We start from the raw sequence: 15,864 nt of genomic DNA on the forward strand, positions 1-15,864 counted from the left end.
TGCTTTCAGTGCTGAAAACGGTGTTATATTTTACCTGCAAATTATAGCCTAGGCTAATTCTGGCTTTTGAAGATGCTGGGTCAAGATGCAGCGCTCTCAGGAAGTCCTTCTTTGCTAGCTTCAGGGCTTCATCCTGTCCGTACTCCATGTAAGAATTCCCCCGTCCAATATAAGCATCCAGAAAACACGGATTAATTTTAACAGCTCTGGTAAAGAAATCAACAGCTCCTTCAAATTCCTTAATCCTGAAAAGAAGCCAAAGGAAAGAAAGAAAATATGATGCCTTCTGGTGAACTGAATAGCAACCTGTTCAATCCTTTCTGCATATGACTTTCCCCAAAAGATCTGTATTAAAAATTATAGACATTCATTTATTTTTATTATCTATCATAGGAAGTACATAAGTCTATAAGATCTACAGTAGTTCAGAAGAATTGCTGGAGGTTTTGGTAAGGAGAAGAAGGGAAGTAAAAATCCTTTTCAAGGGCCACAAGAGGGCTCATGGGTAAAGGCACTTGCCGCCAAGCCTGATGACCTGAGTTTGATCTCAGTAACCCATATGGTAGAAGGAAATAGCTATCTAGCATCCACATGTGTGTATGTTTACAGAAAATGGATAAATAAATATAAAAAATTAAAACCCATTTACAGCACAATGTAGAATTTTATTCTAGAATTCTGTTATTCAAAAATACAGACACCTAATGGCAGTCCTATTACCAATACAGGAAAACGTGCACTGATATTGACAACATATGCCATGTAAACTACAGTCTCAATCCATCTAATAATGCTTCAGTCTACAGAGAACCATATATACAATGATAATCTACACTATAGAGATGCCATAACCATATTCATTTTTATAAGTATACTTAGGATTCTCACATAACAACAAACTTGTCTCATAATGCCTTCTATGGAATATACCCCATAATTGAATGATTCGTATCATACATTAAAAATAAATTTATATATTTTAGTATTTCTTTTCTTCTTAAAGGACATCCCATTTCATTGGGGGCATCAATGAAAACAATGACCTCGCATATTGTTTAGTAAGTATTTTTTTCAAGGCTTGTCCATAACAGCAACAAAAATAATTGAGGGATGGAAAGGTGCTGTGGTTGAGAATGCTTACTGTTATTTATTGCAGGACCAGGTTGGGTTGCTAGCCACCCATATCAGGTATCTCACAAGCATTCATAATTATACTTCTAGGGATCTGATGCTCTCTGGACTCCTTGGTCACACATGCATACATATAAATAAAAATAATTAATCTTACAGAAAAAAACCCTCATGATTTTGTGGCCATGTTTTTGTTGTTGTTGTTGTTTTTGTTTTGGGTCAAACACCACCAAAAGGTGTGCACTAAGTGGCATCTAGACTATCACACAAGGATCAACACTGAAGCAGTAGTCATGTGACCTTTGATGTATCAGACAGGCAAGGGCTGACAATGGCCTTCATGAGTTCATTCTGTGTGCGGTTGCTCAGAAATCACTCTCTGTAATTTATGGTGGCCACACTGCTTTCTCACTATTTAAGGTGTGCCAATTCATTTGAATGCAGGATCACAGTGCCTCTCCAGGTACCATCTTGGTGGATTACATCAGCAATTCTATATACAGACTATACCTATTTATCAAGAATAAAGATGGCATAGGAATTCTTTGTAAAATGCATTTGCTGACAGGTTTCCTTATATTCAGTATTTTCACCAATAAGTAGAGACATATTTACTTGCAACATGTACCTGCATGGTCTATATATTCTGTATTTTACAGGTAATTCTCAAATATTCACTATAAATCATTGAGCATTCTCTTGGTATTCTATTGGTATTCAATTTGTATCACATCCACTGCTCTTCTCACCCACCAGGGAACTTAAAAAAATCAGCCAAAGGGCTTATAAACAACAATCTTTTCCTTTGTGTAGCCTAACCAATTACAAACGCATGAAGCAACAAATCGGACAGCGAGTCAAAGCCCATTTCTCTGATGGGCAAGTTGTACACTGTGAAGGGTGGTTTTATCTATCAGTTACGAACACTGATGGCACATTCAGTCTGCCCCACTAAGTAAACAACCTAAAGGGAAGAAGTGGACTTTCCAGCATCACCTGACAAGCACCTTAAAATTATCCCTGACTGACAGCCACAGCCAGGCCTGGTGACAGAACTGAAGACAGGGTCTCCCCTGTTTCCTGTATCAATAGATATGGGAGAAAATGAGCCAGATGCCCTGTAGAAAGTGCACATTCGTTTTCCTGGGGACAGGTCTGCCACTGCATCCCATCAGCTGGAGTAAGCCCTAACATGGCAGTTATCCAGTGGGAAGATCTGGCAGAATATCTACACTGCTTCAGGGTGAGTGTTCATTGACCTATAAGTCATTAAGCATAGTCTGTCACATATACAAAGTACATTAAAAGTTTTATTCTGAAGTAAATGTTTTGACTTGAATCTTAAAGTCACGTGAGCGCTCTCACGAGGAGCTTGAGTTTACAGTGTCTGCTCTGAGTCACTGACACAGGCATACTGCGTTTACAGTCATCACAGATGTGTCCAGAAATGTCCTTCTGAATTGTACAAACAAATCACAAATACCTCCAAATACTGAAGAATGTGACTTGCAGAGTTAAAGACTTAAAAATAGCTTATGCAAAATAGCATGATAAACGTGTTCTGGTAATAAGAGCTTGTGACAGCCAAGGAATAGCTATTATTTTTTAAAATACAAAGATAGCATTCTCATTGAGTTCTAAAAGTTCACAATACCACAACACTTTTGGTGATTAAACTGAGCAATAAGTAGGATATTCAACTTAAGGAATGTTGTCTCCTGGCAACCACAAGAGTGAGAGCTGGAAATATACAAAGGATGCTTGAAAGTCTTCAATTCCTTAAGTTCAAGGATCAAAGCTCTAAAATGTAAAGGTTTATTATTTGTATAAAATTTCCCAAGTTAAAAAAGTTTTTCCTGCAAAAAAAGTCAAAAGTAATTTCAATAGTTTCAAGTCATTCTTCCATAGCATATATGTGCTAGCAAAATAATTTTCCTAAAAAATTTATAATCACTAAATATTCTTTGTTGTTAAAGTTCAGTAAAACTGTGAAAATTCAATACACACGTAATTAAAACTCTGAGCTGTCAGGGCTTCACTGTTGATTTAAATTCCACTTCTATTAGAGAACAATGGAGACCCGAGAGCTGCCAGGAGTGGGCTATTTGGAACTGCAGAGGAGCATTAAGGAGCCTTTGCTCTTGTACCCCAAGATCAAACTTCATAAAGACATGAGCCCAACATGAGGAGACACTGACCGACTCCAATAGCTGTTAAACAGAAATGAGGCTGAGCGAGGTTGTGGGATGTTTGAAATGTTGACAGATGCAATGATCTCAGGCGCTTTGGCCTACACATGTCCACCAAAGTCAACACATCAGTCACCATTCCATTTCCTCTTAAGAATGACAAGTGCTTAAAGAGACAGATTGCACAAAGATCGATGCATCAAAACAGACAAAGGTATGGCTGTGTATAATGAAAGGCCTGAGACCAGTTTTTAACCCAAAGGCATCTGCAGAATTTGCAACTACTATATTACTTTTTTCCTACAATAAAGAGCTTTACTTCTCATGGGGAAATGCAGCTGTATATCTGCATACTAAAAAGGCAAACTAGAATGTCATTTTCCCAATTAATTCAAACTCTATTCTAGTCCTTCAAACTGTGTGTTTGCACAGACACACCTCTATAATTTAATAAATCATCCCACTTTACTCCTCCAAAAGAACTGGTATTATTTCCCTTACCAAAAGTAATGGTATAAACTATTATTAAACAATAATATTGTGTTCATATTAAAATCTGCACAGATGTTCTGAAGGTTGTGGGTTGCTGCTGTTATTTCTAACTGTCCTTGTCTATAATGTGTTTCTAAAGAAATCTCAGAATGAGATTTTAATATATTTTGTGGACATTTTCTTATATTGTTTTCAGTAGTGTTAGATATATAAATACCTCTTATTGGTGCAAATTTTTCTTGAAAATATTTTTAAATCACACCTTTTCCAGGAAATGGACTTTCTGAACAAACTATTTTATGCCTAGAGATTTCAAGTTATACATACATTTAATCAACATTTTGTGTATAGGATTGAATCAAATGGATATCTTCAAAGCATGATATAAATACTAAATTGCTGATTTGGCTGTAGTCAGTTTCTTAGAAGGCACAAGGGTGATCCTGATAGGGTCTTCGGATCTATGGGAGGATTCTTTATATGCCTATCACAAGCCACACTTCCCTCCATCCTTCCCATTCCCTTCTGTCTTCTGTATGGGGATACGAGTGGTTATGTCTGCTGATTCTCCTTGCTTGCTTCCCCCGTGACAACAATGGCGCTCCATACCTGTGGTGGCACATGGCAGTAGCTTGACAAAGGCTCACACTAGTCTGGCTTATCAGTGCAGCTTGTTTATAATCCTGAAACAGTTTTATAAGATCTTGTTAATTGGGCATGAATTTTCTTAAAACTTCCTTCTAACTCTGATTCCATATAAGTATACATCACATAAAGCATTAAAATAGACATCTTGTTAAAGTTTCACTTTCTTCTTTATAGAATCTCATCTTATGAGAATGGATGGAGCAAGGAATGCCAATTGTTATTAACACTCCAAGTCTGTGTTATCTGCACCTACCTTGAGAACAGGAACTTTTCCTGCAGTCCTGCTCTGTGGTATGTAATAAAGTATCTCATTTGCTCCCTTTTATTTTCTATAGCACCGGAAGCTTCCTTTCTCAGACACAAAAGGAAATTCCCCCAAAAGAACCTTTGGAATTACACGACTTTTGGACCATTAAGTAACAAAGTACTGTGCATCAACTGGCTAAGTCTGAACCTACTTGTGGAATCCAGACTTCTGAAAGGATGTGTTTGGTTCTGCTCAAAGATTCAGAAGTGCTCCTGAAGTGGAGAAATGGAAACTCTACCTCTAGGCTGTGAAATCTGGGGAGTAGACAGGAATGAATTTGAATGGCCATGGGGAAAGGTTGTTTCAGAGAACCAGAAGTGGAAAATGTTGTCTGGAGTTTGTAATCAGCTCAAAGTCTTACAGAAATATTTTCAGCATGAAAGAAAATAAGAACAGTACCAAACTTGAATTTGTAGTCAAATGATACCTATAAAACAAATGTCAGTTTCATACCAATACATTATATGCATATGTAGTGACTGTACATGATTACTCATTGCTATGATGATGAGGAAAGTCTTCCAAAGTCAGTATCCAGAACCTCTAGGAAATAAAAACGGCCATGTTCTTCCTAAAAGAAATGCATCAACATGAATCTCCATGGGTATTTATGGCTGTTACTTCACTTAGCTGGCCTGAACCATGGGGAGATGGTACCCTCACCCAGATTGGCAAAATGAAATCCCTTCAAACTTGCTTCTTGAAAGTAACCATCACCCTATAGCCCCAAAAGGCAATGCCCAACTAGAGAGTCACCACCTCAACCAACCGTTTCCCTCCCATCCTCTTCTCACAAGTTTTCCCTGGTTGTTGTTAGAGGGAGAGCCTTCTTGTCTCAAGAAGTAGCATGGATTTTCTACTATTACTTGAGGTAAAAGATTGGGGAGAAGGTCAAATTGAAAACCTGGGGTCCCTATGAGAGGAAATGGCATCATCACTGACCAGTCTCAAGGTAGGGATCCTACTCTTAAAGCTAAACAGCACATTTTCAGACTAAATGGAAGGATCTGGATGAAAATCCGAAACCTTATTATCTCCTTAAAAGTAATATAAACAGGCAATCTACCAGCTATGGTCATTCTATGTCTGAGAATGCTTACCCATCTCCTGTCGAAGCTTGCTGCCCTAATTTACCATGCTTCTCCCTCAACTCCCCTTCTCTGGAAACTAAAGATGGCCACATCTTTCTAGCTCCTGTCACCACCAATGTACCTGAAATTAGAGCGAATGCTGACTCCAGATCCTCAAATTCTGTCAACTTACTAGTTATTTAAATATGACCAGCTTTATTTTACAATTTTTAAAATGATCCAAGCCGGGCGTTGGTGGCGCACGCCTTTAATCCCAGCACTCGGGAGGCAGAGGCAGGCGTATCTCTGTGAGTTCAAGGCCAGCCTGATCTACAAAGTGAGTTCCAGGACAGCCTCCAAGGCTACAGAGAAACCCTGTCTCGAAAAACCAAAAAAAAAAAAGAAAAAAAAGATCCAAAAGTGCATCTATATTATTACTTTTATTTTTACTGAAGTAATCCATTATATTGTAGGTGGTATCTTATAAAATTATAGAATGCTAAACAGTGATCCTCTGCTCCACTTCTCCTTACTCCTAGTCCCACCCCTTAAGAGCAATTAACTATATGTGTTACTCTGGGGTTTGTCTTCAAACTCCTAAATCACATGAGTAATATAACTTATTTGAAGTCATTCACTCCTTACACAGAAGAGTTTAGCTCTCTGATGCCATCACTACACACACTTCCCCTTCTTCCATCATCCTTAAGCAGCTATGACAATATGTTTTGAGGGTACCATCTTTGCATCCCTTAAATTTCTGATACTTTATCTACGGCTGTTCACATATATTTAAATTTAAGGCATAAAACCCTTGAACAGTACTGTGTGATGCATAAATATCATGTCTATACTAACTTTGACCTTTTATTACATCTGTTTTTAATTCCTCTGCCTCGCCTGGTAGATTTTTAAGAAGGAAAGGGCACAGGCAAATGTTCCCATTGCAACATAACATGCCATTAGCCCCTCAGGCATTCCAGACTAGATGCTTCCTGAGCAAGCTGGTCTTGGGAACACCAGATAGCTGCCTACTATCTATCTATATGGTTCAGTTCTTAGGCCACCTAAGGTTTCGGTCTATAAAGTCTTCCAAAAATCTTTTTTTCCGTGGACTTTGTCTTGGATTTTTTCTTATCACACACTGTTATAACCTTTATTGTTTTTTCTCTGTCTGTACCATTTAAATGTTTCTATTTAACTTTTAGTGACAGGTTTCCTTTACGCAAAACAAAGATCACTGTTTGGTTTTTGCATATCTTATTGTGTATCTTCTCTATCATTACATTTGAACTGTGTTTCTTGTACTCAGAATATACTAGATATTTTTTCAAAATTCTCATCTCATATTCCATTCTTTTATTTGGTGCCTTTTGACCATTTCTATTTAATATAACTATTGACATCATTGGATTCGAGTCTAATATCTTATCGATTGCTCTGCTTGTCTCTGCAGTGGGTGTTTCCATACTTACTTTGAGGCCTTTTAATATTTAAGTTTATTTTTGATTGAAAGAGGACATTCAGTTAGAAACTTGGACTAAAGAAAGGCTTAGAGCTTTGTTCTGTGTGTGGGGTCAGCTTGTGTATCACTTCAGAGCAGGAAGGGAGCCAGGCCTCACCAGACAATAGCAAAAGTAGAAAGGCCCGTGTGTAGAAAACGAGACTGGTAATGAAGTGTAGAGTGAGCATCAGTCACATCAAGTAGGACTTGGTTTAATGGTCAGGAATCCAGGTTTTCTCGGGTGGGATGGTTCATTGCAGGTTTGGAGCAGAGAAATAACTTCATCTGCTTTATGTTTTAAAGCGATCCATTTGCCTGCTATGTGAAGAATACATGTGCAAAATAAGTGTGTAACAGCATGGCCAGGGCACATTACTTCAGCAGGATAGGAGACAGAAAATTCTGTTCTGTGATCTGAGTTCAAATCTTACCTAGGACTTCCTGGTTGAGAAAAAAACAGAAATTAGAACTGACATACTTCAAAATTTGTTTCAGTGACAGAATGAACTAGACTTGCTAATGGTCTAAATGTGTGATAGGTGAAGAGACAAAAGTAATTCTCTCTTGACTCACCAAACATTAAAACTGCCGTGTCTGAAAAAACATGACATTTATAATGTAGTGGGACCTGCATTCAGATCCTACCTCAGTACTTACTCAAAGGTCTTATTTAACCTCTTTTGAATATTTATGTCCTTATCTCTAAACTTAAATTATAATTTTGTACCATGATCCAAGCTGGTATGCAGCAAGGAAATATTTTATTATATAAGGTTATGTGGTTTCAACAAATACATAAAATGATTATCACTTAACTACAAATGGATATTCCATCTTTGTCTTGTTTCTAAATTTTAATTTCAAAACTTACTGTCAAGTCATTATAAATGGTAAAAATGAGAATTGTGAACTATATTTATTCTATAAAGCAACAAATTGAAAACTGCCTGTTTCTTGCCAGTATGTTTCTATAAATTCTAGTCCTGAAGGGCTATTCTTAAAGTCTTAAGAGGCTGTTCTCAGTAACCATTCTACACAGCTATGCCCTGCCCTGTTTGGTTTATTTTGACAAATTTCAACAGGAGAAAGAAAACTGTGAGTGAGAAAGAACATTACAGAACAGAATAAAATATGTACAAACAATTTTGACAAACAGTTGAGTTTTCCAAATACTTCTTTTGGGAGACAATAGTCTTAATTAAAAAACACCACCTAGCAAACTAAGCAATAGTGGAGAGACTACCTTAAATGCCCCTCCTTGATAATGAGACTGATGACTACCTTTTATGCCATCCTAGCACCTTCATCCAGTGACTGATGGAAGCAGAGGCAGACACCCACAGCTAAACAATGACCTGAACTCCTGGAACCCAGTGACAGAGAGGAAGGAGTGATGAGCAAATGGGTCAAGACCGGTCTGGTGAAACCCACAGAAACAGCTGATCTGAACAAGGGGGAGCTCTCAGACCCCAATCTGATGGCTGGGAGGCCAGCATGGGACTGATCCAGACCCACTGAATGTGGGTGTCAGTGAGGAGGCCTAGGCAATCTGGGGGGCCTTGGGTCGTAGAACAGTATTTATCCCTGGCACACAAAGGAACTTTGGGTGCCCATCCCACAATGAGGGATGCTCTCTCAGCCTGGACACGTGGGGGAGGGCCTAGACCCTGCCCTGGATGAAATGACAGACACTGGAGATCCCCCATGGAGGGCCTCACCTTCCCTGGGGAACTGAATAGGAATTGGGGGAAAGTGGGAGAGACTGGTAGGGAGGAAGGGGAGGCAGGGGAGGTGGGCAGGGAGAGGGAGAGGGATCTGGGATTGACATGTGAAGCAAGTTTGTTTTTAACTCAAATAAAAAAATATTAAGACATTAGCCATTCAGCTGTAATTAAAATGAAGGAGAAAGTGCTTAGGTTTTATAAAAATTGTATTAGTGTTCCCAGACATTTCAATACCATTCTTGCTAACACTGTCACTCACTAACACTGCTAGTCTGTAGCACTAAAGACCAATTTTCTGAGGAAGTGCGAAATCAAGTAGTTATTTACCTACGTCACAGGTAGGCTCACCTCTAGTGCAAAACCATACTCCTTTAGTTCAGTGTAGATGAGCCCACGGTTAATGAAGGTATTTAATGCTATTCTTTCTCCAGCATCAAGAAGCAGCACAATTCCGTAATCTCTTAAAGCCTAAAAATAAAAAAGCCACTTAGAGCCACAGTGCAACTCTTTAGACCATTGCTTATGGCACAACCCTGAGACAAATATGCTTCTACCCAGAGCGGGATCTCAGGGTCAGTTGTGGAACATGACATGACTCTATGCTCAACCTGAAGGGTCTTTTTAGCTAAATGACTATGGCTAGTGCTGCTTTTAAATAAGCAAGCACTACGCCTGTCGTTCAGATGCTGCTGCCTGTTTGCTTCCCATATACCCACATATGCATTGCGTAGTTCAGAAGGAAGGGACTCAACACCCCACTCCCATACACACACACTCCAAAAAACACATTCACTTGAAAACAAAATGGAGATTTCTGTTTGCAATTTAAACTCTTTTTTAAAGTTCTGTTGCCTTCCTACTAAAGCTGCAGGAGGCAAGTGTTTAATCTTTTCACCATTGTCAACCTAGTAACAGGCATTTGGTAGGTTTTAATCAAATGAATAAACCACAAATATAACAGATGAATAAACCACAATGACAAGGGATCACAATATGACTGAAGAGGGAAACAGGGAAGTTCAAACTTTGTTAATGAGTTTACTCATTGTTTGTAAAGAAAGCTATCTGAGCTCAAAGAATAAATCCACCAAGGAAGGAATCACTTCCACTTAATTTTTCCATTGGCTGAAGAGGCAAAGCTTCACTGATGTCTCTTCTCTGCTAAGAACTAAGTAAGGGGTGAAGTCTCCTAAACTATTTTTGGTGGGTATGTTGTTCAAAACAGTCACGTGGTTGATCAAGCAAGGGTCAATTCTTGGATGAATAAATTATCAGCTAGCTGAAAATGGTGAATAAACAGAATTTAACTTTCTACTTGTTTGCCCTTTTCTCCTATTTCCTGCCACACGCATGTGTCTAAAGGTACTGTACAATTAGAGATACTAAGTGTATACTATGATATAAATATAAACATTTCTAGGCCCACAAAATATTTAGCAATACTTGAAGAACACCTAGACTGTTCATTACACGTTGTCTGACTCATTACTTCCATGGACTCACAGAACATAGAGTCTGTAGATGCCCTAGAGATCCATCAAGCAGCTAAACATGAATAAAGATTCTAAGTGAGAGTTCACGGATGCTCAAGGTGGTTGGTAGACGTGGGAACACTGACGGGGCTTTCTGATTGGTTTTTCTTTTGTTTTATTGGCCCTTGAGACACATAATGTCATGCCACTCAACTCCATCTTGTCAGAACTTGCTTTGGAGACCGCATTGGTCTTGAATTAATGATCCCTATGCCTCACATCTGTACATTCTGAAATTACAGGCGTTTCCCAGGTTGTCTAACCTGAAAGTATTAATTAAGAGAGCGAGAGCCATAGCATTCTCTGATTTTGTAGCTTCAGTTTCTGCTACTAGACTGTGAGTTTAAGAAAAGTTGCTTAACTTGAACTCTATTTCCTCAGGTACAAAACTAGAATATTAAGCTTTTAATACATTTTACAGTCAACTTACAAATATGACAGAAATGTGAGGTCAAAATTTGCATATTGAAGATACCACTGGAATCTGTTTTAGAACTTCTGGCAAGCTTGTCAGATTGCCAGAGAGATGTCTTGGTAGTTAAAGCACTGAGGGCTCTACCAGAGAACACTGGTTTGGTTCCCAGCACCCACAAATGACAATTCATAAGCATAATCTCAGGAGATCTAGCTCTTCTGTTCTCTGTGGGCACTGCATAAACATGGTACATAGACATACATTAGGCAAAACACTCATACAATTTACAGTAATGATATCAAAAATAAATAAAGAATAAAACTAGTCTAGAAATCCCTTACCACAGTTCCCAAGGCCAACACAGCAGAGCATTTGAAATAAAAAGGAAGCATGAATAGTACAACTTCTCCAATCTTCTGCTTCAGGCCCTATGGAGATTTTGACTTTTCTCTAGCCTTGATCCACTGCCAGGCTTAGAAGTGCCTTTATCCTCTTAATTCCTTCTATTTTCCTTCTATTATCTACTTGTGTGGCTACCCAAATCCTCGTTTGGGTACATGAGAACCTAGAAATCCCAATGGTGGCCACTATCCCTCAATTTCTGCCTAAAATAGAAATGCCTTGACTATATATTGATAAAGTGTTTAGCTTGGTTCTTGTCACACAATAAGCCATAAATAAGGGGTAATGGCTGCTTTTTTCATTATTATAGAACAGTAGAGTCAAAATCCACCATGCTGTTCTAAACATCTGCTGAATGTAGGAAGCTGAAGATCAGAAAACCATCCTGAGCCATGGCATGAGTAAAAGCCTCCTCCCTGTGGGCACTGAGGGAAGAAAACAGGCATGTAAGCTGTCTTCTTCCTGTCTAACTTCAAGATCCACTGGCTATAGGAGTCAATCTGACATCTAGTTGATTCAGAGATTCTAAAATAGATTCCAATGTCTACTATTGCCTGAAAAAATTCTTGTAACTTTTCAGAGTGGGTAAAAGACAGCAAATTTGATAAAAAGTGACCTGTCTTTAGAGATTTTACTTGGGTAAATTTCACTATACATATTCAGCTTTGTGTTTCAATAATACATATTTTGATTTTGCTATTGTTTAAGTATTTGTGCTTGAAAATGACCAACAGTGACTACTTTTGAGTTATTAAAATTTCAAACAACAAAAAATTCCACCATGCTTAGGTTTTAGGAAACTCTATCCAATAAGAATGCCTAAGCATATCAGCCTAGTGATGGAAGGAATGCTGGAAAGTGGGTGAAAGTAGGCAGAAGGGGAGGTGGTGACACTTTGAAATGACATACCAGCCAATCTAGAGCCAGAGGGTTTTGTAAAGCTACCTAAGGATTGTGAACCCACAAACAAACAAATGTGTGAATGTCAGCACTGGTTTCTAACTGCCTGTGTGACTTGGTTAAGTTCTGTGGCCTCTCCCTACTTTCGTATTCTTGTCTGTAAAATGAGCAGACAGAATGTTCTGAGGTCCAGGCACCTTGAAAATCATCAATATTTTACAACCTATCTTGGTCTCATTTATTCAGATTTGTTTGCATGTTCTTCATTAACCAAGAATTGGCTTGTCCACACAACTGAGATAACACTGGGAGTTCCTTCCTTGACCAGCCCATTGTGTTGCATGTATAATCTCAGAATTCTACAACAAATACCTCCATAAACTGATCTAGCTTGGGTTCAAGTTGTAAAACTTGTATTGCTAGTGATCACTTCAATATATCAGTTAAACATTTACTCAAATGATACTTGCATAATGTATCCTAATTTATATAGACATTTGAATATTTGTACAGGCATTAGAAAATGAATTGATAGCATAAGATAATTTAGCACTAGGAAACAAATCAATATTATTTTGAAATGGTTCTGTGTGGTTTCTCAACTTTCATACTTATATTTCAATAGGAATTATTTTTCCAGGATTATGGCAGAGATAAGAAGAAAATTCAGGTGCTTTTAATATGATTATGAATGCTTTAACATGTTGATTATGAAATATTGTTTATTGATTGCTTGTCTAAGCCAAGGGCCATTGAATACATGTTGCTTCTTGAATGTTTTAAATCTCTCATTTACTAAAATGGTTATTTACCATATCAAGTTCCTTTATCTTGGTGTAACACAATGCTCTGTTATAAAATGCTGTGTAACTGTTCTTGTCCATGCTGACAGCTGTAGTCAAATCTGTAATAGCTAGCTTGTAACTCTACAAGGAGAAAGGAAGAGTGAGAAGGGTAAATCATTATAGACAAGGTTTAATCACAAAATAAATATGTGATCCTATCAGCATTTGAAGCATTCCTATAAGATTCTAAGCAACATCTCTAACATTAATACAATGAAACTAATTTTTCACATAGTTTGCTAGGAAGATCTTGGTAGGGATTCTCACAGTTCTTTCATCTACAAACAAATTAAGGATGTCAGTGACTTAAATTTAAGCAATTATGGGCTAGAGCGATGGCTCAGAAGTTAAGAGCACTGGTTTCCTACTCCAAAGGACCAGGTTCAATTTCCAGTACCTATAGCTCATAACCTTCTGCAACCCCAGTTCCAGGAGATCCAGCACCCTCATCTGGTCTTGACAGGCACTGCACACATATGCCACACAAACATACATGCAAGCAAACACTCATAAAATAAATATAAAATAAAAATAAAATCTCAAAATAATTTAAGCAAATATTACACCCATGTTGCTATATGGCTTGGAGAAAATGATACTGACTGCAAGCAATCTACAGTCCTCTAGTGAACACTGAAGGGCTGACTTACTCCTACCATTCGTGCTGTTGTATCATATAGCCACGTTTTCTACTCACATTCAGTCTCTTGTCCCCTTCCATTCTCCTATGATACTTTATGTCATCGTTTCTAAACAGAGTAATTTTTGTGAAATTGATATATAATGCAAGGTCTCACCTTTGCTTTAAGACACTAAAGCAAAGTATTCCATATGAAATAGCAATGAAGATATGTCAAAAATATAATCAGGGAGAAAGAATCATTCCACACAGCATCAGATACCACAATATTTTGCCCAGGAATTTGTATTTAGGGAACTCAAGCAATGATTTTGTTCTCATTACATATAAATGTGATATTTAAAATGAATAATGAAATACATGCACCTTTCAAATGTCCAACAATCAAGTAATTAAATATAAATTATGGTGGTATATTATGCATCATATATAGTAAAAGATTAAGTCCAAAAAACAGGGATCACCACAATTATATAAATAGAACAATCTCAAGTCATGTGTCTGAGGAAATGTAGGAAACAAGTGGCCAGTTAACAAGCAGAGGAGTCTCAGCTCCAAGGTCTTAGTAAACTTGGCAGGAATGACTTACCCTGTTGTAGTATTTCAGAACTCCCCTGCAGATATAGGCACGCACACTCTCAGGATAAAGTCTGATGGCCTCATTACAATTCAGAATTGCTTTGGAGTATCTGCCCTTTAAACCATAATAGGCTACTCGGCTTAAATATGCCTTTTCAGAGAAGGAGAAAAACAGAGATAGATGGTTTTGTAAAATCGTCAGTTCTATCAGGATATATGGAGCTTCAAACAAATCTATGCCACCTAAAGACAATATTAAAATATAGTTTTTTCCATTTCTTTTCACTAAAAAATTAAACATACAGCTAATTGAAATAATTTTACAGGGTTCATACTTATGGCTACTACTTGGATTCAGTAATCATTAGTGTGTAGTCTACTATGTTTACTTTCTCCATTTTCCCCTAAACTGCTTAAAAACAAGTTGCGTACACTATAATTCTTAAACCCATTTCCTTTAGTATGAGTCTCCTGTGAAAAAAAGACATTACCCTACATAACCACACAGATGTTATTTATCTAGGATGGTTATTAATGATTCTGTAAAATGATCTAATATTTAGTCAACTCAAATTTAAGACACAACTAACATCAAGACCCAGCCAAATTTCATCTGCTAAATTTTTGTTGTCCCTTCCATGTATTAGAAGGAAAAATCCACTGATATAAAAGCAAGAAATTAATAAAATTTATAGCATTCAAATTAAAATTACTAACAAATAATGTATTTGAAATATTTACATATATCACAATCTTTAAAAATATTTATACAACTGTAAAATCTATTTTAAAAGTAATACTTTTGTTCCAAAGAGAAATAAAAAAATTTGGGTTGTTAAAATACAATTAATTGGCATCAGATATTATAACAATGCACATCTCTAAACTTGAGAGGCAAAGATAAAAGTGCCAAGAGTTCAAGGTTACTCTCTGCTACATACTGAGTTCAAGGCCATTCTGTGCTCCTTGGCAAGCTGTCTCAAAATAAAGGGGGGAATGGAAGAGTGGAAGAGGAAGAGGAGGAGGAGGAGGGAGAGCAAGAGAGAGAGCTACCTTTTATTCTTAATTATGTATAAAGTATTTAATAGTTTCACCAAAACTAACATATTCTCCAAATCACTGTTGTCATTTATTTAAATACCTGGTAATGTCTGGGATTGAGGGTAATTGCCCGATTAAAATCCAGAATTGAGTTGTCTTTGTTGAGTTTTACTTTACAAAGTCCCCGATGATAAAAGGCTTCTGCAAATTCAGGATTTGCTTTCACAGCTTTTGTAAAAGAGTCATAAGCCTGGAAGAACACGGTGAAGCACATACGACTCAGCGACAGAACGCATCAATTCAGAAGATTAATAAGGTATGGAACTGTTATTGAAAACCTTCACTAGAGGGTTCTTTGGGGAAGAGGGACTATGTAAAATGCATTCTCCCAAAGACCCTTGTGGAATAAACAAGTATAATCCTCAGAATTCAGTCAAACTTATAA

The 15,864-nt window shown here is 37.5% G+C and overlaps 1 protein-coding gene across 1 annotated transcript in view; it reads right to left on the reverse strand.

Annotated features, from left to right (window-relative positions):
* The window catches only part of Ttc6 (tetratricopeptide repeat domain 6), a 212,407-nt gene that overhangs the window by 27,990 nt on the left and 168,553 nt on the right, over positions 1 to 15,864 (reverse strand). Inside the window, exons 23-28 of the mRNA XM_040743045.1 lie at positions 15,520 to 15,669; positions 14,389 to 14,529; positions 13,127 to 13,240; positions 9,414 to 9,533; positions 4,422 to 4,495; positions 35 to 245 (exon numbers count right to left, since the gene is read on the reverse strand). Of these exons, the coding sequence (XP_040598979.1) occupies positions 35 to 245; positions 4,422 to 4,495; positions 9,414 to 9,533; positions 13,127 to 13,240; positions 14,389 to 14,529; positions 15,520 to 15,669 (810 nt within the window). The remainder of the gene's footprint in view (positions 1 to 34; positions 246 to 4,421; positions 4,496 to 9,413; positions 9,534 to 13,126; positions 13,241 to 14,388; positions 14,530 to 15,519; positions 15,670 to 15,864) is intronic.

The sequence above is a fragment of the Mesocricetus auratus genome, unplaced genomic scaffold (genome assembly GCF_017639785.1).
Source record: "Mesocricetus auratus isolate SY011 unplaced genomic scaffold, BCM_Maur_2.0 Super-Scaffold_15014, whole genome shotgun sequence".
Classification (NCBI taxonomy): domain Eukaryota; kingdom Metazoa; phylum Chordata; class Mammalia; order Rodentia; family Cricetidae; genus Mesocricetus; species Mesocricetus auratus.